We start from the raw sequence: 27,454 nt of genomic DNA on the forward strand, positions 1-27,454 counted from the left end.
CAATATGATTGATCAATTACATAATTCTTACATAAAAATTTGATTAATAGTCAGCACTATTCTAAACTATAAAATTTCAATTGAATTACTCCTTCCATTAAAAAATGTAAAGCATTTTGAAGGAGTTGGATGTTCAAAATATAAGGCATTTTTAATATTTGAGGTATAATCATTATTTTTTTTAAAGTGCCTCTATTGATAATAATTTTATATTTATTGTAGGATATTTAATAGAAATAAATATAAAAAAATATGGTTAGTTTGAAAGTAGTAACTACTTTATTTGCAGGTGAGATTCAATTAAAAATATCTTACATTTTTTAATGAAGGGAGTATAATTAATCAAAAAGGTTGAGGTTTAATATGAGTATTCCAACTCTTATCTAGTGTCTTTGGCCAAAAAAAGTCTTATCTATTGTCTGTGAACTGTGGTGACAAAATCAAAAGAGTAAAGGTGCATTCTTATTCTTGAAGCATTATTTGAAAAGCTTTAACATTTTAAATTATTGATCAAAACAATTTTATTATTAAATTAAAGTAATATATTAAAATAGAGTATTTCTACCATTGTTGTCAAGTTTCTTAATAGTCAATGTTGTAGTTTTAGATAACATTTTAAAATGGCTGATGTTAAGAATTTGACAATAAAGGCAAAAATATTTCATTTCAATCACTTTAACAGTAAAATTGTTTTGAGCAATAGTTCAGATTTTGGAGTGGTAGCTACTCATTGAAGAATACTTTAAAAGTAAAAATATATCTTTAATCAAATTTAAAAAAAAAACTATGTTCTGAACTATTCTGGCAAGAATGTATCATATCATTTTCATTATTTACACTTAATAATCAATAAGCAATAATAATAAGAATGTCACTCTTTACTTAAAAACGTTCACTTTTTTGGTAATAAACAAGATTAAAAACCAGAATTATTGTGCACGTGCATGCCATTATTATTATTATTATTTTTTTGGAACAGAAGTTAGACGTGCCTCTTAAATGCGTCGTATCGTCCTTTTGCTTAGACATCGATCTGCAAATAAAAGTCCATCGGCGCTCCCCTTAAAGCCACTCTCCGAGTTCTCTTCTTTGTATCATTTCGTCAGATCTATGCTTCTAAATCTCAGATCCTCTGCGAGTAGGCCCTCATCTCTCTCTGCATTTATGGTTTTTCTTCTGATTTTGTATCTGGGCTGGGATCAGATGGGTAGTTTGTTAATGGACAACAAGCTTGTTCGATATTATAAACCATTTATGAGTATTTCAAAAACAAATATTACAAATTAATAATATTAATTACCATAAACCCTATTTAAATATTTTATTTCACTTTATTATTTTCTTTAACAGACTTTTAATTGTAATTAAGATAGTTTTATTGTTTAGTGTTTTGAGCCCCTGCATACAAATGATAATGCTTGCCACATCTTTTGAATAAGTCTTGGTGCTTTTGGGCTTTCTCTCCCCTTATGTTTTATTGTTTTATATATGATGGAGCTTGGATTTATTTTGTACATTTCTTTTGTTCTGTCTTTCTACTTTTATAGGAAAAGTATGTTTGATCTTATTGAGTTGCCGTGCAATTAACCTACCGTGATAAAATAGCTCTTAAAAACACTATGACATCTTAATCTTTAGATGACAACTAAATTATGAAATTCAAGTTTTTATTGAGGAGTTAAAATCAAGAATTTATATTGTTTTAAGATTTAAATTAAGAAATGAAATTAAGTACATTCGAGGTTATTTAAAGTTAATCATATGTTTAGGTATTTAATTATGGACTAACATTATACAATGATGATAACTAAATTTCATATTCAAAAAAGAAAAAATTCATTAGAAGCCAAATAAAATATTATAAGAGTCAGAGCTTGTTACCTTCTAGTTGGCTAACAATGAAACTGAGTAGTTAAAAAACTTCTTAGTGAATATTTTATTTAGAGTAAAATCGACATAAATTATGTTGATGGTTTGTGATAGCCAATTAACACTAGCTATAGTTAAAAATAAGACTTTTAATGGCACAAGTGGACATCATTTGAGATATGATTAAGCATGCTGAAGAGTAGAGTTATCTCAATCGATTATGTAGGATTAGATATAAATTTGATGAATCCGTCAATTGGCCCTTAAGGAAGAATTTAATTATTTGTTGAGAGGAATGAGACTTAACCTAATTTAAAATTAACAGTGATGACAACTCAATTTTTGTTATTAGAGATTCTATAAATAAGATTCAATGGGTAAGAATAAATCACTTATTAGTTTTGCTAGTACTAAATTTTTTGTCCCTTTTATCTCTTGAGAAAGTGCTAGAATATATTGATTGAAGGTTAAGTAGAAACTTTTAATGTTTTTCATAGTCCTTATGGATGGTATATTCATTATAGATATATTTGATGAAAATGCATATACGAATGTGAAGTGGGGCCACTCTCGTGATATTGTGGCAATATCTTCAGAACATTTGTTAAAATCAGACTCATGCATGGCTGGTAACACAAGAAACAGTTGTTAACAACATAAATTATGAGGGTATAATTTGACAAATAAGATCTTCAATATACACCCAAGATTTATTGATTCAATAACAAAGTTATACCAACTTTTTTGTGTACTAAATGTTATTGATTTAGATTTGATTCAAGTTGAAAGGCACCGGATTCAAAGTAATTATCTTTTGTGTGAATAACTCAAATGATAATAGTCTTTTTAACACATGTAAGGGATTGTTATAGTTTTGTTAAAAACGAAAGTCCTATGTTGCTCAAATAAATTGAGGACTTAGTACACAAATACTAAGGTGTGAGCTTGAATGAGGAAATGGGTTTGAAAAAGAAGTAAGTTCATGTAAATGCAGTTGAAATTTACTAATTTTTCCAACCGCAAGTTAGATCAAAAATTGGGCAAACTAGGCATTTTTTGGGCAAGCTGAGCATTCTTTCTAAAACTTCATAAATTATTATGCAGAGTTACAAAAGTACTTGTATAAAATAGTTTTCTAAAATTTTTTCCTTCCTTTAAAATATGTGAGGATTGTTAAATAGTATAAAATATTTATTATTAATATTTAAAAGAAATTATTATAAATTAATAATATTAATTATCATAACCTCTATTTAAATTTATTTATTTCACCTTATTATTTTATATAATAGACTTTTAATTATAATTAAAGTAATTTTATTACTCTCTGTCTGTCTGTAAAAGACAGTGCTTGACACATTTTCTCAACAAACCATAGAACTTTTATACCTTCCAGGCTTTACTCCTTTTATGTTATATGGTCTGTTAATTTTCGTTATTTTTGTCGCTACTTTTGTAGATGTGTTTAATGCCGGGGAACTACTGCTATCAATCTGCTGTGGCGAAATTGCCCTTAAAAATAATGTTCTTGGTATAACTCAGACTTTAAATCTACCAGCCAATTCCAACAAAGCTCACGTAACTGCCAAGCTCACAATTTTCTTGATTTGTTTTTTGCGGATTTGAGAAATTCTTTCTGCTTTGCAAGATGGTAAATCTTCTTGTCATTTTTAAGTTCCTTGATCTGCTATTCTCCTAGTTGCCTCCGCTTTGGTTGATAATTGAGTCACAAAATGTACTCCAGTCTCCGTTCTGATTCTTTGGTTTATGATCATTTTACGCATTATGCCCCTAATATTGCTTTTGGTTATATATTGGTAATTTATGACCATCTGGATTCACTGTGCAATTGATTAGATTTTCTTATTTCACGCTTTTTATTGATTCGTGTCAATTGCATGCTGTGTTCGTTGGCCTATGTCTACCCGAGTCAGTGACCTTGTTTGTATTTCGTCAGTATACATGATCTGTATTGCATCCAACTGAAGTTCTTAACAGGTTTCTTGATCTGCCTTAAATCCTTGAATGGGACATTTTCGTGATAATATATTTTGTAGCTTGAATCTTCTTCAAGATTAATGGTAATTTTTTATTTTCTGGTTGATCACTTTACCTTCGATGCTTGGTTTACTTACCTATTTATTAGCTGTGGTTCTTTGTTCATATTGATTAGCTGAACTTGCTTGTATAAGAACAGCTGATCTGGAAGTTGGGCTGCCAAGCCATGTTTCGTTTCCTCCATTTACTGTTTTGCATTGCTGGACTGCCTATCTTCCCCATTAAATGTTGATTTTTATCTTTGTTATATCTGTCATATAGGTTGTACTCGCTGCATCCATTGTGAGCAAATCTGGGAAAGGTAAGCTCTTTTGGTCCCTTTTTCCACCCTTTGCCTGCCTCTTATCAATCCTTTACCTCACTGAAAAGCAAGTTCATTAAGGGGAATAGAAATGTAATAGATAAGCTGCTGTGGAAGATCCCCCCCCCCAAACCACCTTAATTAACTAGAGTGACGATAGAGCATAATGACATGGTACAATCCATATAATCGACCCCACATAATAGAATAAGAGTTGTTGATATTGTTGTTGTTGTATTGTAACCCGGAGCTGTATACTCTATTTTATGGTTACATATTGTTGCTTGCTTCTACTTTTTTAAGATTTTTTAGAAGACTCCTTTAGCTTGTTAGTAACTCAGCATAGAGTGTAAAGCTATGAAATCTTTTTCTTACACTAACCTTTCAATCTTTAAGCAGTTCATATAGATACTAGCTACATTTTTTTAATAGGCACAACCTAATTTTCTTTTTTATGCATGGAAGTTTCCTTAAGTTCTTTCCTCGTTTACTTTCTCTACCTAGGATAAACTTTCAGAGCTTAAAGCACAACTAGGTCTCAAATTAATTTTGTTTTAATGGTGGCTAAGTATTTTTGAATTCAAGATCACTCTCTTCACAAATCTGTGCTTTAATTGCAGTTCTGGTATCGAGACAGTTTGTAGATATGTCTCATTCAAGAATTGAGGGTCTTCTTGCAGCCTTTCCCAAGTTAGTAGGCACTGGAGAACAGCACACATATGTTGAGGCTGAGAACGTACGCTATGTTCACCAGCCAATAGAATTACTGTACCTGCTTCTTGTAACAAACAAACAGAGCAACGTACTGGAGGATTTGGAGACTCTAAGACTTCTCTCCAAGCTTGTATCCTTTTAATGATGCTTTAATTTTGACATGTTATACTTGTACTTAATTCTTTTGATGGTTTGATTTTCTTTCTCCTTTATGATTAAAAACATTGTTGACTTTGTCATAAATTTGGTAAAGGTTTTATGTCCGAAATCCATAATTTGATATTTTTGTTTTCTTTTCATGCTTCCTCTCATTTTGGCATTTGCTTGGTAGAATTATCAATATGAACATTTGCACTATTTTGGCATTTAGTGCTTAAGACGGCATTTAGCAAATATTTGTTCTAATTGGAAGGTTCAAAGGGTTTAAAGAATGATCAACTTATTAACAGTAGGAAGTTGCTTTAACTTTTATAAGATGGATGTATGACCATTTCATGATAATATTCATGGAGATGTGCATACAAGCTGTTCTATCCTTAAGATGCTTCGATGCCTGAACATTCTTATTCCCTTGATGAAGAAGGTATCTGCAAGAATGTATTTGAGCTGATTTTTGCATTTGTTGAAGTCATCTCTCTTGGGCACAAGGAAAACGTGACTGTTGCACACGTTAAGCAATACTGTGAAATGGAGAGTCTTGAGGAGAAATTGCACAAGCTTGTTCTGCAGACTGAGATAAATGAAAACAAGGATGTTATGAAGTGGAAAGCTAGTGAGAATGATAAGAGCAAGGTATGAATGGAATGTTCCTTCCTCACCAATGTATTTTCATTTAAAAGCCTTGGATTGTCCCTCATTTATCTAAAGTCACTGCATGTGTTGTACAGATTGAAACAAACAAAGGTGAAAAAGGTGGATTCATGTCTTTGCAGTCAATGGGCTCTGGAAGAATTGGAAGTATCTTTCATGATTTGAGCATATCTAGCAGTGGATCTGGTTTTGGGCTCAGCAATGACTTTGATTCATTTTCTACCAAATCAGAAGGTTGGGTTTTAGCATCCTTTCGGAAGTTCTAAATCTAATGAGTTGAAACAGTAGTTAAATCATTGGGAGAATTACATACAAGTTCCAAACAAGGAAATTAATTATCACAAGGTCAATTAACAGCTAAACTAATGCCATTGACAATACATGGGGTAATCAATTTCCTTGTGTGGGACTTCAAAGTAATTTTCCCTAAATCAAATCATTCTGTATCCTTGTTGTAATTATCATGCTCCGACAGATGAATTAATATCTTCCTGAATTAACACTTAATTTTGCTATTAGTTACTTATTATGACGTGGTCTTTTCACTTTTGTGCCCCTGTATTCTGCTTCCCATGTCAACCACCAGCATCTGCTACTGAGCCACCTATAAGGTTCTGGCATGCAGCTTGGTAAATCTCAGAGGATAAACCAGTTTTTGGAATCATTGAAATCAGAAGGTGAAGTCATTCTTGAAGATGTTCAGCCAAAACTTGGCCAGTCCAGACCAGCTGTCCCACCTCCTACTCATCCTTTAACTTTTAACTATCGAGGAGAAACTTAATGTGACACTGAAATGAGATGGTGGAGTGAGCAATTTTGTCCAGGGCACATTATCTCTTCAAATCCTTAACCAAGAGGATGGTTTTACTCAAGTTCAGGTGTCTTATTCTCTCTTCTGATAATTTGATGTGTCCATAGTGAATAGTGATATGTTTCCTTATTGTTGGTTTCATTTAACATGGGTAGTCTTTTCTTCATAGTTCATTATTTTTTTGATGCCAATGTTTTTTGGGTTTGTTAAATCTCTTCAGAAGAGTAGCAATGGCTTCTCAATTAGAGGGGATGAAACCAGAGAGGAAGTTATTGAGGGCTTATAGTACTGTCATGGTGGTGATAGTTTGTTCAGTTATTTACAATGAGATATGTAGTTTTGAGTAGTCTGTTGCTTCTGATGTGTGATACATATCTATGTTATTTATAAAAAACTCTCAGGAATATTTTTGTAGATAATTCATCAAGAAAATAAGGTACAAAGCAGCATTTTTATTTTTAATACAATTTTAGGTGCAAATGCATTGCTCTTTGAAACGCTGGTAGTGTGTGCAAATTTTAATTGTTGGAAAAGAAATATATGTGCTGGTTTTTTAAATGCTATGACTTGCATTTGCAGATCAAAACTGGGGGCAATCCAGGCATTCTTTTCAAAATGCATCCTAATGTGAATAAAGAATTATTTTCCTCTGAAAATATATTAGGCCTAAAGGATTACAATAGGCCTTTCCCTACTGGTCAAGCTGGCGAGACAGCTGGTGTTGGCCTGTTGAAGTGGAGAATGCAAAGCAACGAAGAGTCCTTGGTGCCATTGACTAGTGGGTTCATATTTATCATTAATCTCATCTATTGCTTGTGTTGTTTTACTCTTGTATTATTGACTTACATTGTAAAATTTTTGTGTATCCAGTCAACTGCTGGCCTTCTGTTTCTGGAAATGAAACTTATGTTAGCATTGAGTATGAAGCTTCATCAATGTTTGAGCTGCGAAATGTTGTGATCTCAGTACCTCTTCCAGCTCTTCGAGAAGCGCCAAATGTTTAGGCAGATTGATGGGGAATGGAGGTTAAACTCAATTTTCTTCTCCATGAATTAAAATTGAGGGTATTATGTCCATGATTTGTGTGTATATTGCATGAGGATCATATACATAATCTCTGTTACATGTTAACACTTAACATTTGCTGTCTTGACAACGGCAATATTTGCTAGTTGTGTTAACCAACATTTATCTTTCACAAGCTGTGGCTTTCTAAGATAGGTCTAGTGAAATGGACATTTGGTTGAGAATTGTTGCATATTCGTGGTTGCTTTGAATGTCTTACATCTCTTTCACCGTCAGTTGAGTATGAGTGAAACTCTTATTTTCTTATGTAGTGTATTTCTTTGTTGGATATTTATCACAGGGGACTGGGATGTTTTGTCGTGTTAATACTTGATATGTTTTCATTTGGTGTTTGATTTTTATTTTTTATTTTTTTGGCAAGTTGTCTCATTTGGGAGGATTCCTTGTTTATTTTATAGTCTATTTTTATTCAAATTCTTCATTTGGCTGAAAGTGGGTTGGATGCCTTGGATGGCATAGATGGGGAGGAAAAGGTTCTGAGACGCTTGGTCATTCGTGATAGTGATATCCATTCACTTCTTTTTATGACGTTGTTGGAAAGATCTCAGAAAGGGTAGACAATTTAAAGAGTGCTTTCTTTTGGGGGTTTTGTCAAGTTGGTTCAGGTACTTCTTTGCAGCATAGCTATCTATTTTAATCTTGGATTTTTTTGTGGGCTGCTGACAGAGGTGAAACTACTGAGATTTCCTTTGGTCTGGGGCTGGAATTCTAGGAGTTGGAGGAGACTTGCTTGGGTCTGGGGATTTTCTGATCTGATTCGGTGGTTTACTGTTTCTCTATTTTGTGTCTTGCTCCCATTTTCAAGATTTTTACCTCAAAGGTTCCAACATCTAGTTGAATTTGAATTTGTTGGAACCTGAGTACTAGGAAGCCACCAGCTTTATTTTTTTGCTTGTTAAGACAAGCAAATAAGGCGTACTCTGCAGTTTAATATTTATCCTAATGACTAAGTTATTGTTTGGACTGAGATACTCAACCAATGATTTACTCCAGCTGCATTACATTACTTAGGCCCTTTGCACCTGACACGTGTTTTCACTTTTCATAGTTAGGAGAGTATTCATCATTTTCTCGCCCAGAACAGTGTCAGCCCCTCTCTGGAACAATTTTTTTTTTTTTTTGGGCATCTCTAATGATCAGCGGCTTTGTCTCAGCTTGCAACCTCTCTTGGTACTTTTATTGGGACTTTTAGGAGTAATTAGATACATTTTGTGGCGATATGCCTTGATTGTAAGAATTTGGTGCTTGTGATTGGAGTGCACTGCTGGACACATCAGCTTGCGTTTTTGGTTGTTGCTTATGTAGGATAGGTTACTTCAATGTTTTATTATGGTATTGGATTCAGCTCATGATTCTTTCTATTACTGTTGCTGCTGTTTTTGTTGCTTGTTTTGATCTGTGCGCATGTTTCTTTTTGGGGAATAGCCCTTCTTAGTTGACATGCAAAGGGTTAAAAGGCTTTGTTAAGCTAATACACTTCTTTCATAATTGTTCTTGTTTCTAAGTTCTCCTAACATCCTCTTTTAAGGACTTGTTCACACACACACACACACACACACACACACACACAGAGATCTGAAATAGCAGAGAAGTCTAGAGAAAATTTTCTATTGCTTCTGATAATAATTACAGGTGGAATTATACATATATATTAACCACCAGAATAACGATGTGACTGAACCTCTTCAATGTTGGGTCATAAAGCTCCTAGCCGACTGTCATAGTCAAGACAATAAGTTGGGTAAAAATATTAACGAATTGGAAATTCAAAAGGGATTTTTTCTGAAAATCTTCAATTAACTCGGGATTCTGGGCTTGTCTTCTTTCATTGTAATTTTCTTTATGTTTTCCTGAGTTTTTCTTTAAAACCAAACCAAATTGGAGTTAAGAAAAGGAGTTATGGAAATTAAAAGAGTTGTCATTTGTTTAAGGGGATGATTGCCAGGATAGGTGATGAAACATAAGAATAACATATTTTAAAGAAGCCTAGGCTAATAGATTATTATTGTATTTTGCTTTAGCTTGTAAGAAACCTACCTAGGTCCTAGCTCATTCGAGGAAGAAATAGGTTTCCTTTTGTATTATTTTTGTAAGAGGAAATCCAAAATTTAGCGTTATATGGATGGGTTATTAAGGTTTTAATAGGTAGGAAAGCTTAGTTTAAATAGACTAAGCCTTGCACAGTTGCACTTGTAGGATAGACCAGAATTGAATGAATGAATTTCTGAATTATGTGAATGCCCTCCCTCTCAACTCTGCGTTTCTCTCCCTCTGTTCCCCCTCCCTCTCCTTTCTCGTCTCTCATTTCTCCCTCTCTCTGTTTCTGTATTTCTCTAATTTGTCCCCCTGTTCTGTTCTTTTCTCCCTACTTTCTCCCTCTGTTTGAATCTATGCAAGTTTGTGCGAGTGTGTGTTACATCAACAGATCTGTCTACCTAGCATAAAATATGTAGCAGTTCTGTATCTTCTTTCATGTTGGTTTCTTTTTTCATTTTGATAGCGCCCTATTAAAATTTCCATTGCAGGTATGACTCTGGGAATTCCTTCTTGGAGTGGTCTATCCTCCTTATTGACAATTCAAACCGCATGTATGCTAAATTTGATGTTGAATTGTCCAGAGCTGTGTTATGCAGTTATCATCTGTGTCTTGAATGTGTAATCTGACTCTCATGTATGTGTGGCAGTGGGTCTCTGGAGTTTGTTGTTCCACCAGCAGATACATCTGTTTTCTTTCCAATTTCAGTCCGATTCTCAGCGACTGGAACATTTACTGACCCGAAGGTTTGCTCATATCTTCATTTTTGTTTGGGCATGCAATTCTTGCTGTGCTCATTGGAAGTAAAGTGATTCTTGAATTATGTGTCAATGTTTGTGGCTGAAGTTAATGCATATCTCATTTTTAAGGGAAACTGTTACATTGTTGACCTTTGTTACAATGGACGGATATTTATCATGCATATACACTCACGGTCACAATAGCATCTTAAATGAAGAACCTTCATTGTTATTTGTAGTTCATTTCTGGTGCAGCTTGTTTGATTCATTAAAAGCAAAAATTCTCATTTAACTTGCCCTGTTGCAATTTCAAGTGCAGGTTGTCAACATCATACCGCAAAGGGGTGGCGATCCTCCCAAATACTGTCAGAGAATTCAATTGGTCACAGAAAACTATCGAGTGGTGTAGTTGATTATTCTTTAGATTCTGAGTTTCTGTTACTTATGGATGTCATCATGCGGATCTTTTGCCAATAGGTTTTTCTTTTCCTAGTTTCATCTTTTGCCATACCCATGAAATTATACTTGCACCTTGGTTTTGCTTCGCAAGGCGGAAGTATGTTCTGTTTATCATTACATTAATGCAAACCTTGAGTTTATTTGCCCTATAGCTTGTTTCTCAAGCAAAATTATAGCCCGCCCAACAGCTGAAAGCCGTGCTTGGTAATCACGTTTTGATCAAAAGCTATTCTGATATATTGGACTTGTGATCGTAGATCGCTCACGTCACGTGTCCTTCTCCCTCAAATGTCACTCAGTCACATAAAACATTCTGAGACAACACAAGATTTATTAACAACGTACAAAATGATTCCTTTAAAAAAAACTATAAGAATTGATTGATATACTGTGATGTTATTGTTAATCTTAATTGAAATTTAGCTGTATCAGACCTCATCAACTGAAGAGAAGTTTTCCCAGTATATATTTTTAGAAAAACACAATAATTAATTTCTATAATTTTATCAGATTTTGCTTATAATCTTTTAGTTTTTTTGAGTGTTTTCAGTCATTATAGAGACTTAAAACACTGAAGCTACAAGGACCCGAGTAACAAACATTAATTAATCTTGTTGAAACTACGGAAATTGAAAAAAACTGGAAAAAAATTATAGGAATTAAGATTAAACTATATAATTATATTTTCCCAATATTTTTCTTAAAGATTTTTTATTTGCAAAACTCAAAGTCAATGTTTTGCTTTAGACACATCAATTTTTGTTGTCAATTTTTTTTTCCTTTTCACCCCCTCTTTTTTGCCAATAAAGAGTATTTTTGAAAGTTTATAAAAAATTAATATAATAAACTGTGTTATGTGTAATTTTGTCAAAAAAAAAATTCTTGTAAATCGGGACTCGAGAGCAATCTATCTTCGTGCATCTATGAGCTTTGACCCCAAAAATATGATGCCATCTTATTATTACTGAAAATATTTCAAGAGAAGGCCAAAATACATATCAAACTTGAGTGAGTTTCCGAATATTCAGGGACGTTTTGCTATTATCATATTGGTTGCCTCAGAAAGATGAAAAGCGTCCCAGAACACATGCTTGGAACGATCCTCACACACTTTTGATTCCGGAATGCAAGGAGTCAACCCTGCAAATCTTCCAGCCACGTGACAGCACGACGAATCCGAATTCTCAAACCCTGTAATTCCCAAATCATCGCACCTTAATTAACTAACTAATTAAGCCACTAAACAAACTGAGAACCGAGAAGATATTAAAATATGCTAAACTGCATGCAGGCACACCATATGCCTTGTAGTTCTACAGAATGTCTTGGAAGATGCCGTAACTATCTGCATAAACATACATTGGTCCTTGCAAATTCTTGTTGAGTTCCTGAACGAGGCTCTTCAATTGAGAATTGAAGGACTGAGCTAGATTATTCGGGAAACTCACACACTCATCTCCACAACCTGGGTTTGTATCCCTTTGATATGGTATGCACGCAATAGGCCGCACATTTGACACCATAAAATTTTTCTGGCTCCCAGATTGAGTAGTCACTGCATGTTAATACCAAACCAGAATTATAAGAAACACCGGATGTTTGGATCAACTCGCTAGGTGTTAATCTAACTTCATAACCAGAGGTTTCAAGTTCAAGAGCCAAATATGTAGCGATGTTTTATAAGAGATCTCAAGTTCAAGCTTTAAATATACAGCAATGCTTAAATTCTCGATGGGAGGTATGCTCCCAAAGAGATCCCCACGAGCTACCGACCAAATTAATTTGGGTGAAAGACAGAGATGTCGAGGTGAAAGTAAAAAAGAATTATAAGAAACACATGATACATGCACGTGTGTGCAAGTGTAACGACACTGACGATATACACTTGTATTAAACATTCGTAACGTACTTATCATATTTGCTTGGCAGGCATACCGTGTAATATATATTAGACATACAACGGCAAAAAAGAAATGGAATTTTGCGGAAAATGTATTCCAGGTTTTGAGCTAAGTTACAGTGAGCTGCAGAGTCTGCATTTTGATGTCATGGAAACGACAGACACTTGTGGGGATACCGAGTTTCTCACAGCAGTTGATACTAAAGGTGCTATATAGTTGGAAAGGAAATCATATGAGCCCATGGCTATTAAAAAGATAGCACTTTCGAGTACATCCTGAGCTGCAGAAACACCGATCATGGACATAACATAATTTCTTGCCTCGTGTTCTCGAAGTTATCTATCTGAGCATACAAGTTGATTAACCCACCTTATCAACCACAAGAAAATATTCTTACAGTGGTTCTGAATTCACTTAAAATTAACACGTATGTGTGTGGTGTGAGGATAAATTCACTTACGGAAATTTGTCCAGTTTGATTTAAAATGCCACTTCCACCGGAAGCGCAATTGAATCCCTTGACAATCACTAATCCAGATGTGGTGGGAGCCAATTAAGGAGGGAAATCAGAACCCAATTGATTGCCCCTGGAAATTAAATGAATGTAGAAGGAGACAAATGAAAGAGAACAACACCAGATAAGCTGTCAACGCTTGCAATGCATCCCCAAAACTGAATTGCCTTTTCATGTCGATAAACATCAGAAACCACGTCATGGAGAATCAATTGAATAGAGTTGGGTTTCGAAAAATAATTATATGAGCAAAGAAAAATCCAATGCTAAATACACGTGTGTTATGATCAGTCGAGTAATACAACAATATTAACTGCATGTGGCCATTCGTTTATATATCTCAACCATACCCGGGAGCAGATTCACTAAAGTACTTGGGATTGATTCCTATGATCTTTCTTAAAAAAAAATAAAAAAAATATTTTATGCCTTTTACATGGCTTCCATGTTTTTTTATTTATTTTAAACACATGCTGATGTAAAAAGGAAAGAGGAGAGAGAAAGGAGGAGGATGAGAAAAAACTATATCACTCTTATTTAAATGTCAAAATTATGCAATTGAAAAATTTTATGGCTATTTATAGAGCTCTAAAAATAATAAAAATAATAATAAATTAAAATTTAAATTTAATCATAATTTAAAAGATGAAGATAAAATATCTAGCTCGTCTAGATATTTTATTTTATTTAACATAATACTTAAAAATAAAATAAATTTAAAATACTAAAGAAATAATAACAATTCCTGAATACTAAATCAAATCTTAATAAACCGTAAAGCAAATCAAATATAATTTTCATCATATATTATTAGTGTGAAGCTAGAAAAATTTATTAGAAAGGGTTGAAAACACAAAACATATATAATAATTGAAAAAAATTAAATATATATATATATATATATTATTAATATAATATAAATATTTCAACAATTTTTCATGCCATAAGAATAGTTAATTATTATGTCTACAATAAATTTATTATCAATTGCTTTTTCCATATAAACTATCATTAAATTAGTGAAGATTTTATTTTTTCCATAAGCATTGAATAATTTAAGTGCATCATTAGAATTTAAAGTTCTATTCAATATAAAAAATATTATTATTTATTTATTGGATTTACTATATAATTTTTTTAATTGATAATTGTAATAAATAAGTATATCAACTCGGTAATGATGTTCAATTGTCACAAATTATTCAAGATTACGGTGCAATTTTGCCCTTAACTATTCTCAAAAGAGCAATATTACCTTAAAAGTACTCATCATATCAATATTACTCCTAAATTAATTAAATTGAAGTTATGTTGCCCCTGTCATTTAAAAAACTGTACTTAATAGGATTCACTTTTTATTATCTTTCTCTAGTTAACGATTGCTTATGATTTTTAAATAGTAGGGGCAACATTGCTATGATGGATAGTTTAGAGATAACATTGCTCATTTGAGAATAATTTAGGAGCAAAATTACACCTTAATATCAATGAGATCTAAGTATATCATAATAAAAATCATTTATATTAACAACTTGGTTATTATAGAAAAAAGTAATTTTTTTAAAAGAATATATCTTAAGTATAATCTCTTAACTTTTAGATAAATGATTTTATGATAGATATCAAGCACATAGCACCTAATATATTTTGAAATTTTTCTTGTTGTGCTTGACAAAATTTGTTAGTAATAATTGTTATAATTTCTTTTATCAAATGTAAAATGAAAACAAAATTAAATGATATCAATATTTTAAGAACAACTATAGCGTTATCTTATTAAAAATAAATAAATAATTTGACAATTATATTTTCAAGCTATTAAAATAATTGAACTATACATGTCTAAAAAATTATTACAGAATTAAAATAAAAATTTTATCTAATATCTTAATATTTTTATAATGTGCCAATTTAAAGGCAAAAAATATATAACTCTTATATTTTATTAAAAAATAAAAAATTTAGGATAGCCGTGATCCAAACTCATCCCTGTTTACACCCACAGGCCACATGTGTTTTCTTCCGAGAATGATCTACCGCAATCTCGAGGCTTTGGGCCTTCAACACGTCTCCCACTAGTATCTTTTATAATGTGATTTGTAAATTTCTCAATTTTTTGAATTGAATTATGTTATTGTGCTGGTTGGAATATTTGCTGCATGTCTGTTCTTCTTTTGGTGTAATATAAAGAATTAGGGGTAAATCAAATAAAATAAAAAAAAACAGTGTTTAGACCATGGTTTGCTCGAAGGACAGAGCCAGGTGCAACACAAAATTCAGATTTCTTAGATGAAAAGGCAATTAGTTTAATAAAATGTAATAGCTTTAATTTAATATTTCAAAATATTCTTTCTAGCTTTCTTCGTTCCGGTATTTATTTCCATTATCAATAAAATAATTTATTTTATTTTAATTAAAAAGCTATTTATATTTTACATCGATATGTTAGAATTTGAGAATAGAATAACCAGCCAAATATTTTTTATAGCGGTAAATAGTAAATAATAATACTGTAATGATGAAATCTTAAATCCAGGTAATCTTGTCGGGATTACATATTAATACCTTCTTATTGGCTACGATTACATATTAATCTTCACCTACGCCTTCAGCGGCAGATAACAACAAAATATCCACACACACAAATAGTTTTGAGGGGGGAAAAAGGAAAATTGAAGGCCAAGAACAAAGAAATTTCTTGGTAATTCTGACCAGACAGTCAAACTGTCACTGGAAGAAAGAAAACAATTTGATTCAATCATTTAACTCATTTTAACAGTTATCTTAGGTTGACCCACTTTAATTCAAGTAATTTTTAAAAATTCAAAGTAAAAACCCAAGACTTACAACGATTAACTTGTTTTTTAATACATATATATGTGTATATAAATATTATTTTTTATTTAATTATTATATTATTAATTTAATTTTTAGTTTAACCAATTAAATTATAAAATTTGTGATTCTTTGATTTATTATCTAGTATGGTTTTTAAAACTTTGGTAATAACGAAAAAGCCTTCTTTTGTTTGTTCATGAACAGGGGGAGGAGAATCCCCCACTCACAACCACAAATAGCTGATAATCCTAACTATTAATCAGTAACCACACTTAAAAAAAAAAACCATTGAAAATAAAATTTTAAATTCAACATCCAAAAGTCTTAATAAATTTATTAAGACTTTAACCCAAACAATTCTTAAAAATTCAAAGTAAAAACTCAAGACTTACAACGATTGACTTGTTTTTTAATATATATATATATATATATATGTATATGTATATATTATTTTTTATTTAATTATTATATTATTGGTTTAACTGTCAATTTAACCAGTTAAATTATAAAATTTGTGATTCTTTGATTTATTATCTAGTATAGTTTTTAAAACATTGGTAATAGTGAAAAAGCCTTTTTTTTGTTTGAACAAGGGGGAGGAGAATTCCCCACCCACAACCACAAATAGCAGATAATCGTAACTATTAATCAGTAACCACACTTGAAAAAAAAAAACCATCGAAAATAAGATTTTAAATTCAACATCCAAAAATTTATTAAAAATAAATAAAAATCGAATGGACATTAGTCTATTCATTAGTCAATTTCCCATTAATTAATTAATCTAAAAGTTCTTTATCTCAATTAACCCGTTAGTGGAACATTTAAAAACCAACCGGATCAGTTCAAAAAACAAAAGATCATTTCAAGAAATTCATAGGACTGATTCAACCGAACCAACTAGGCAAAAAATATCAATATAATAAATGTGCTGTTGTCACAACCATATGCCAACTTCATATTAAATATTTTTTGTAAAACTTGAATGTAAAAAGAAAAAAAAGGACAAAGAGATCAGTTTGAAAAATCAGGAGTGATGAAAAAGACGATGAACCAAAAAGCGTTGGTCCTAACGAAGGAGTTATATCTTCTTAAACACAATGTCTTGACTTTGAATCCATGTTTTAAAAAAAAAAACAGAACTATTGTCAATTCAATCTAATAATGTTCGAATCTGACCCATCAATCATATAAAAAAATTGATGATGAACTGTGTAGAGTATAATGTACCTATGATCAGATGGTGTATACATTTCAAATAACAAAGCAATCAGAATCAAAAGCGAAGCAGATTGATCCTGAAATTTTCTGAATGACTGATAAATTGAGAAAGCATAACTATCTGCCAGATAGAACTGTGGTGGCCATGGAGTAGGTGGATCCATAGTAACCCGAATTTCCTATTGCCCTCTGGCTCGCCACATAATCAGCCAATGTGGTGCCATTCGAGCAGCTTTCTGCTTCTCCTTCTTCTCCTACTGAAAGGAAATTGGCCGTAACCATCCTCGTATCAGGTGGCTCCTCCACCTTCGCTCTCGCTTCAAGCATCTCCACCACTTGCTTCATGCTTGGTCTCACCCTCGGCCTCTCTTGTATGCACCACAGTGCCACGTACACCATCCTCTTCACTTCTCTCTCTTCCACGCCCCCACTGTCAATCAACGTCTGATCCACTATCTCCATGGGTTTTCCTTCTCTCACTTTCTCGTTCACAGTCTTTGGAAAGTAATCCCACTTCTTCTTTGCCCTGTCCCTTGGATCTTGGATTACGCACACGTTTCTTCTTCCCCCTATTATCTCCAGCAGTACCATGCCGTAACTGTATATGTCTGTTTTCTCTGAAACTCCGTGTTCTAACAGCCATTCTGGAGCTAAATACCCTCTTGTTCCTCTCACTGTTGTCATCACTTCGCTCTCATCTTTCCCCATTAGCTTCGACAGACCGAAGTCTGAGACCACTGCTTTGAAATTCTCGTCCAGCAGAATGTTCTCTGGTTTTACATCCAGGTGTAGGATTGTCGATCTGCAATCATCGTGGAGGTAAGAGAGAGCTTTGGCTACATCGATCGCTACTCTGTATCTCAAGCTCCACGATAAAAACCCCCGGCGAGATCTTCGATTCTCGGTTTTAAAGGGGAATATCCAGGAATCCAGAGATCCGTTTGGGATGAACTCGTAAACCAAGTACCGAGGGGCTGTGGTGGAATTAAAGTACCCAATCAGGCGCACGAGGTTGACATGCTGGACGCTGGCTATGGCGGCGACTTCCGATTTGAACTCCTTCTCGCCTCGTTCTTCGCCGTTGATTCGCTTGACGGCTACCGTGGTGCCGTCGTTTAAAATACCTTTGAAGACTGAAGCTGAGGCTCCTTGGCCGAGTAGCGACTGGAATCTGTTGGTGGCGTCTTCGAGCTCTTGGAATCGGAACTTGGTCGGAACGCCGGCGACTTTTCGCAGGAAGCTGTACTCTATTCGGAGCTCTCTACCTTCAGATTTATATCGGGATTCTATCAGTCTTCTTCTGCGGTTGTATCGCAATCGGATTAGAACGCAGGCGAAGACTGCGATGATCAACGTAACATCGGCCCCCAAGATGAGAAAGAAGACTCTTGAACGCTTTAAGAAGCAGCGAGCGATGACGACGAATGTGATCAGAGCAATCACTGATATTACAGAGACTGTGTTTACTAGTCTGTCCTCCATTAACGCCTCATGGTTTTCCACTGCCTTATGGTTGAAGAAGTAGAAGATGGATGCAAAAGAAAAGTCGTCTCTGGGTATTTAGTATTTACCCAGTTTTGATGATGACTTGGGAGAGACCAGAAGAAGTTGGGCAAGTTGCAGTCTTGCAGCATTCCAAATTTTATTCCATCTAAAAACGTTTGACTTTGACCAAATTCATAAAGAATTAGAAATGGTGGGGTTTTTTTTAATATTTTAAATATTTGGAAGCAAACAAAAAATTGGATGATAAAAAAATTCAATCAAGGATTGACATTTCGCGAGGATGATACTTTTAAAAAAAAATCAATTGTTTTAAGAAATTAAATTGTATAACTTATTTTTTAATAGAATTATATATAAATTCTACATAAAAAAAACTAAGTACTCATAAGTCTCCTCCACTTATAAATGCTGAAGTTTGACATATAAATATAAAAGTTAATTTGTTAATGAAGTGAAAAATAATTATTTCTTTTATCTAGAATCTTCTTGCATTTCTCCCTTGTCATTTTACTAGGCATAACTTGCTTTTTTACTTGGGCGTTTTTTATTTTCAATGTTGTATGCTATAATATACATTTTCCGAGACGCCTTCAACAAAGTAGAAACACGCCCATTTTCACGTATTAAACCCATTGCTGACTTGAAATCCCGAAAAGAAAAAGGGCCAGAACAGAACAAGACAAGATTAAACCAACAAAGAAAAATATAACGTAAACGATCAAACCAGCAAAGAATGACGATGAAGAGCGATGAAGAAGAACACTGAAGGCAATCAACAAGACAGAACTAACTCAGTTAAGAACACCCAACAAAGGACAGAAAATAACGATGACGTAAACATTGAAGGCAATCAATGAAACAGAACTGAATGCAGCAAAGAATGTAACATCTCAAAATTTAAAATAGGCTTAATTAAATTGATTAAAATGATATAATTAATTTAAGTTCTAATTAGAGTAATTTTTTTGGTAAAATTTAGTTAGAGTAATTGGATAATCATTGAATTCATTGGATCCCACATGGGAGTTAATTTCAAACCCTAAATGTTATTGGGACATCTAAGGCCTGATTTAATAGGCTTAAATTAGGGTTTTTAAATTGTGTTATTCACTACAATGGACAACACCATACATTGTGGCGGACAAGTCAAATTTTAAACTCTACAGGCGTGACCTCAGATAGAACATAAGAGAGGAAAAGAGTGAAAGTACGCGAGAGGAAAAGAGGAGGCTAGAGCACTGCTGGGACAAGCTTGGGGTGTTGGTTGGTGGTAGTTTTGGGCTACTAAATCACCAGTTAAGCTTCCTCTTCCTTTCTTTTACCTCTCATGTTTGTTTTCTTCTACCTTATGGAGCTGTTGAACTTATGGCTAAGTTCTACCCACTCTAATGACTTTAATAGAGTCTAATGAGAGTTAACTAAGGTTATAATCTTTGATTATTGCTAATGGCAGCGGATAGTGTCTTTAATAATGGGTTTAGAGTTAATTCTAATGTTAATTAACTAAACTTAAGCCAATAAACTTAGCCAACAGTGTTTATTATATTTAATAAAGGTTAAATAAGTTAATGAAAGTGACTTTTAGGGTTGATTTTACTTAATTATGCTTAATGAGAGGTTTAAGGCCTTAATTATGATTAGACTTAATTAATAATGATTAGTCACTAATGTTGTATGTCAATTATTAGTATAGATTGACTACTTTGAAGCTTGTTGTGTTTGCTAGAAAACTCCCCTAAAATCTAAAATATACTCTTACAATTGTAACCTAAGGGTGGAGATAACAGGGGGTTAAATTCTTAATTATTATTTACAATTATGAGTTGTATATTATTGATTTTGATGAGCTTGATTATATGAATATGTAAGCACATTAGTATTAATAATTGAGAATTATGTGGCTATAATTAGGTGAGTTGCATGATTGAGTTGTAGTATATGTTTAAATGGATGTTTGGTATTATAATAAGCATGAACATATGAGATTGAGTATTAATTATGTTTTCTTGGCTTAATAGCATGTGCTTAATTATGAGATAAGTTAATCAAGTTTACTTTTATGACATTTCATTGCCTAACATGAGTATGTTACATAATGATGGATGGCGGAAGTTCACCTAATGAGTAAGGGTGATATGGAAATTTCACATGGTATAACCTCCACCAAAATTTGCAAACGATGATTGACATATTTGATTAAAGTGCTTTTATGTCCATTGTCATTTGGGAATGGCATATGCGAGCATGCCGCCTTGGATAGCCAATTTTCTATGGGGGACGGTGGGGGTTGGGCAATTATGATACCCTTAAAATTCGAGAAGAGAGGATCTATGGTTTGATAGTAGGGAGTGGGTACTTTGGCTAGGTAATCCCTCACAATTAGAGAATAGGCTTAATCCGGTCACACAGACTAATCTTATATGATTTGATAACTCATAGATTCAATTAAAAGATATAAAGATAGGAATAAGAATGGATTGCATATGATTATGTATAATTGTCATTATTAAGTTATATACCAAGTGATTAATGATTAATAACTTATGGTATATTTTGAGTGTCAATGGAATGTTAAACATGAATATTTTCCTTACATATTTATATTTGCCTTACTTTTATGTACTTGAATTTATGTGCCTTGATTACCAAGATTATATAATCTCACTCTCATTTATTAATATTTTTCTCGGCAATGTACGTTGAAGGCAAGGCTAAAGGGGAAGCATTAAAGACTAGACACTTGTGTGACTTCATAAGTGAAATCTATAATTATTTAGTTCGTGTATTTAAATATTTATTATTGTTAACATTAGGGATTGTATTGTTAGACTATACTTATCACTTGCATGTAGTCCCATTTTTTGTTGATGGTCTTTTATGTGTTTTGAAGTTGAGGCCAAATGTGCAAGTGTGTGATTAAATTATGATTGTTAAATGAATTGGTATGTTGAGGAGTTAAACATGCAAGGTTTATTGTGATTTATGTTGAACATGGTTGTGGTGACTAGTAGCTAGTTATGGAGGGGAAACACTTGGTTGATGAGTTATAAGTGTGACAAGTATGTTATAGCCTTAAGTGTTCTAGAATCCTCATTTAGTATTGAATTGAGGTGAAAACAAAGCCATTAGTTAAAGTATTTAATTATCTACATGTGAATGTCTAGATCGCCTTAATCGAAGGTTTGAAATGAAAATTAGATGTCGTGGAAGTTAGATTTTAGTTCTAGTCTTTTATGTGCTGTACCGTCATGTACATTATAGTGGAATTCTTTGTTGGTTGTGGCAAATGTGTCATGCATTGGCTATGACGGAAAGTGTCGTTGGCCGCAGTGAGTGGCTTCTGTGCCACAAGCTAAGGCAAATTTGCCCAGAAATGCTAAAATGATTGTTTTGCTCCTTTTTCATCAATTAATACTTAGCTACTTTTCCAATCTTCCATAATCCTCATGTTCTCTAATTTTTTATGTTTCAAAGACCTTAACTTATGGTTTTTAAACTTGTATTATCTTGGGACCTCATTTACTCAAATATTATTTATAAATGAACTTTGAAGTTTCAAATGGTTAAGGTTGATCATATCTTCCTTTGATTTCTTTCTTAATTTAATTAATTGGTTTAAATGCTATGGTTATGTATAGATAATGATGGAGGTCATTACAAAGAACATCTGACACAATGAAGAAGATCGACGAGCTTCAATGAAAAAGAACCAAGTATGGTGCGATCATATCCTTTAATAGAATAGAACCAAAGGCCATCAACTTTAAGCATGAAGCCACAAACATCTTCAAGTTTAAAGTCTCATTTGGCAAAAATCTTAGTTCAGCTCATCTTCCACCATATCATGATTTAATATGTTAGTAGATTCAAACGGAGTTAAGACGGAAGAATTAACAAGCTTAACCTATGAGAGGCAGCATATGTATTTTCACTTGTTTTTATTATCCTTGTGGGTTTGTTGCCTCATATACGAGGCCCAAGTTGTCGTTCTATATCTTTTGTCTCAGGGGATCATTTTGGTGTCTTTTAATTGTGCTTTGATATAAAGGAGAATGACATTTGAGGATAAAAAGATTGAATTAATTTAATATTAAAATTAAAAGATTTAAAAAATATATCAAAATAAGGATAAAAGATCTTTTCAATGGTTTGATACTTTTATGAAAAAAAGGGAAAATTTAGCTTGTTAAAGATAGTATGATTTTTAATGGTGTGATCACACTCATTTCCTAATTCTTATCTAATGAAATTTGTCTTTTTCTAAAAAGGGAAATTTAACTTTATGACTACTCCTATTTCCTGAATTTTAACTTTATGCCTATGTAAAAATCACAATCTCATAACTTTTCTGCATTGAGTTTATATCTTCTCAACTTTTTATAACTTTTTACTTTAGGCTATCTCATTTTGGATTTAAGATTTCTCTCAGATTCTTTCAAGATTAGCAAAATTTGAAAGCCTTGACAAGGAAATATACTTTTGCTTCAGATGAAACTACCTCTTTAATCAAGATGTCCTTAAGCTTTTACAAGACTTTAATAGCTATAGAACTTAAAAGTGTGGTACTGATATTTTTATTTTTTTCTACTTTTACTTTACCTAGATATCTTTGTAATGAGAAATATTTAGGTCAATCAGGTGCACCACGTAATTTGTGATTTATCTAATTAAAATACCTTAAGTAATTTAAATAAAATCTTGTGTGATATTTTTTAAATTAATTTTATTATTATAACAGAATGCACACTTGATTTCTTATATTTTTTTCTACTATCATTAATATTAAAATTAATTTATATTTAATGATATCTAAATGTAACATTTTAATTGGACAAATCATAAATGATATGGTGCACTCAATCTATATAAGTATTTCTCCTTGTTAATTCTGTTTTAACATTATCCTTGTAGCTACATTTTCTTTTTATTTGTTAATATATGTGCCTTTTTACCCCCAAAAAAATCTTGTTAATGTGATAATGACATTTCAAAAATAATTTAATTTTTTCTATCTTGAACTCTACTTGATAGGGACGCGGAAGCAGAATCGTGCTAGTTTAGGGACAGAACCCTGAAACAACAAAAACACAAGAATAAAAAAGAAAGGGACGAAATTTATGACGGAAATAAAGAAAGGTATGAAGTAAACAATAGGATAATGATCAAGGAGAAGATCCTCTAGAGCACCTGCCTCTAGGATCCTCTTGAGAGGAGTGCCCCAATACTCTCCAAGCTCTTGAACTTCTTGCACAAGACTAAACAAGGCTTGCTTCATAGCTTTAGTTCGGGCTCTTGTCATTGGACCTCCAATATATTGTAATGGGTCTTTAGGTACGTTGAATTGGAAGTATTGGGTTCCTTCTATGTCACCATGCTCATGATTACCATCCTCAAGCTTCGTTGCCATTAATGCTATGTCACCCGTGCCATGGGGTCCATCATTCCCTCCCAGTTGGAAAGGATTCGTCCTCGAATCTTTATTAGCTTGCTTAGCATATTGCTCATTCTTTCGCTATATGTTTGCTTTAACCTTAGCATGTAAGTCCTGCACAAACTTAGCTTTTTTCTTGCCATCAGTGTTAGCATGCTCAGAGAAAGGCAAAGGTAAAATATCAATAGGAGATAATGGATTGAAACCATAAACAATTTCAAATGGAGAATAAGAAGTAGAAGAATGAACAGCCCTGTTGTAAGCAAATTCAATATGAGGTAAACAATTCACCCAATTCTTCAAATTCTTCTAAATTATTGCTCTTAATAATGTAGTCATAGTTCAGTTAACTACCTCAGTTTGACCATCAGTTTGTGGATGGGCAGTAGTGGAAAAAAGTAACTTAGTCCCTAATTTATGCCATAGGGTACGCTAGAAATGACTAAAAAACTTCACATCTCTGTCACTCACAATAGTCTTAGGTAAACCATGCAAACGAACAATCTCTTTAAAGAATAAGTCAGCAATGTTAACAGCATCATTAGTCTTAGCACAAGCAATAAAGTGTGCCATCTTAGAGAACCTATCAACAACAACAAATATGGAATCTTTGCCTGCAGAAGATTTAGGCAATCCAATTACAAAATCCATAGAGATATGTTCCCAAGGGTGAGAGGGGACGGGTAAAGGAGAGTAAAGTCCATAAGGTTGGATCTTAAATTTTGCCTGTCTACATTTAATGCATTTATCACAAACAAATATGACATCTTTTCGCATGTGAGGCCAAAAGAAATGATCAGACAAAATAGCCAAAGTTTTATCTACACCAAAGTGTCCCATCAAACCACCACTATGTGCTTCCTTAGTAAGCAACTCACGCATAGAACAAATAGGAATGCATAATTTATTTTTCTTAAAAAGAAATCCATCAAATTTAAAGAAATCACCAGATCCATGATTTTCACAAGATTTTCAAATATTTTCAAAATCAGGATCAGTTTTATAAAGATCTTTTAGAATCTTAAAACCAAGTAATTGAGCATGCAAATAGAAAAGTAATGTATACCTTCGAGATAAGGCATCAGCAACGATATTTTCTTTACCTTGCTTATGCTTAATCACATAAGGAAAGGTTTCAATAAATTTCATCCAGCGAGCATGTCTCTTGTTTAACTTACCTTGAGTCTTGAGAAACTTTAAACTTTCATGATCAGAATGAATGATAAATTCCTTAGGCCACAAATAATGTTGCCATGTTTCTAAGGCCCTCTTTAGAGCATAAAGCTCTTTGTCATAGGTGGAATAATTCAAAGCTGCGCCGTGAAGCTTTTCACTGAAGTAAGCTATGGGCTTAGAATCCTGCATTAAAACAGCACCTATACCAATACCAGAAGCATCACATTGTATTTCAACTGCTTTAGAGAAATTAAGCAAAACAAGTAAAGGGGCATTAGTCAATTTATCCTTTAGGGTTTGGAAAGCCCTTTCTTATGTTTTACCCCATTTAAAGGTCACATCCTTCTCAACAAGTTCATTAAGAGAGGCAGCAATGCTAGAGAAATCCCTAACAAATCTCCTATAGAAGCTTGCTAAGCCATGGAAGCTTCTCACTTCACTTGCATTCTTAGGGGTTGGCCATTCACGAATAGCCTTAACTTTCTCCTCATCTACACGAATTCCCTGTGATCCAACAACAAATCCTAAAAAGATAACAGAGTCCATGCAAAAGAAATACTTTTGAAAATTAGCATATAACTTATATTCCCTCAAGATGTCAAACACATTTTTAAGATAATTCATATGATAGTCAAAGATTTACTATAAATCAGAATATCATCAAAGTAAACCACAACAAACTTGCCTATAAACTTCCTAAAAACATGATTCATTAATTCCATAAAAGTGCTAGGAGCATTAGTCAAACCAAAAGGCATAACTAACCATTCATATAATCCAAATTTAGTTTGAAAGGTAGTTTTCCATTCATCACCCTCTTTCATACGAATTTGATGATAACTACTTCTAAGATCAATTTTAAAAAAGATAGAAGCACCATGCAATTCATCAAGCATATCATCAAGTCTAGGGATAGGGTAACGATACTTTACAGTGATTTTGTTGATTGCTCTACAATCAACACACATCCTCCAAGATCCGTCTTTTTTTGGCACCAAGATAACAGGGACAGTACAAGGGCTAAGGCTCTCACGCACAAAGCCTTTCATCATCAATTCCTCTACTTGGCGTTGGATCTCCTTAGTCTCTTCAGGGTTAGCCCTATAAGCAGGCTTGTTTGAAATAGCAGTTTCAGACAAGAAATCTATCCTATGCTCAATTCCTCTTAAGGGAGGAAGTCCATCAGGAATTTCATCAGGGAATAGATCTCTATAATCCTGCAACAAAGAAACAACACTAGAAGGCAAAGTGGGGTCAAAAGTGTTAGTAGAAAAATAAATATTCTTGAGAATTACAATAAGGGCTTGCTCACTCATCAAAGCCTCTTGAATCTTACTTTTCCCATACAATAATATTTTTTTTCACTATTTTCCTTCACTCCCACCATTCTATTTTTTTTCTTTTCTCACCTTCTCACCACTCTTTTTCCTCTCTTTTGATTGATTTTCAAGTAAAGTAATACTCTCTTTCTTTTCTCTCTCACTCATGCCACAATTAAGGAGATCTCTCCTTTGCTTGTAATCTTGAGTAATCTTTAGTTGATCTTCATAGGCTTGGATGGGCCTAAGAGGATTTAATACAACAGTCTTGCCTTTAAAAGGCACCTTGTAACAATTTCTAAAACCATCATGAGTAGCTTTACTATCAAACTGCCAAGGCCTACCTAATAACAAGCGTTCAGCAAGCATAGGGGCTACATCACATAATACATCACAGGTATAAACTCCAACAGAGAAAGTAATCAAAACTTGCTTAGAAACTCTAATTTCAGCAGAATCATTCAACCATTGCAATTTGTAGGGCTTAGGGTGTGGAATTAAAGGTAAAGATAATTTATCTACAAGTAAAGTGCTAGCGACGTTAGTGCAACTACTACCATCAATTACCATGCTACACACTTTCTCTTTGATGAAGCATCTAGTGTGAAAAATATGCTCGCGTTGCTCATGTTCATCATCCTTCTTTGGTTGAATATTGAGAGCCC

General features: G+C 33.2%; 1 protein-coding gene and 2 pseudogenes across 1 annotated transcript; 1 reads left to right on the forward strand and 2 right to left on the reverse strand.

Moving 5' to 3' along the window:
- Positions 1 to 3,349: 3,349 nt before the first annotated feature.
- On the forward strand, positions 3,350 to 11,023 carry LOC129309885 (coatomer subunit delta-like; annotated as a pseudogene).
- Positions 11,024 to 11,907: 884 nt separating this feature from the next.
- On the reverse strand, positions 11,908 to 12,429 carry LOC129308446 (GDSL esterase/lipase At4g16230-like; annotated as a pseudogene).
- Positions 12,430 to 17,327: 4,898 nt separating this feature from the next.
- LOC129309793 (probable receptor-like protein kinase At5g20050) lies at positions 17,328 to 18,975 on the reverse strand. The gene has a single exon (XM_054951511.1). The coding sequence runs from the start codon at positions 18,837 to 18,839 to the stop codon at positions 17,475 to 17,477; it is 1,365 nt and encodes a 454-aa protein (XP_054807486.1). The 5' UTR covers positions 18,840 to 18,975; the 3' UTR covers positions 17,328 to 17,474.
- Positions 18,976 to 27,454: the final 8,479 nt, after the last annotated feature.

The sequence above is a fragment of the Prosopis cineraria genome, unplaced genomic scaffold, assembly GCF_029017545.1.
Source record: "Prosopis cineraria cultivar Desert tree isolate PC_DT_omini unplaced genomic scaffold, ASM2901754v1 PC4, whole genome shotgun sequence".
NCBI classification, from domain to species: Eukaryota; Viridiplantae; Streptophyta; class Magnoliopsida; order Fabales; family Fabaceae; genus Prosopis; species Prosopis cineraria.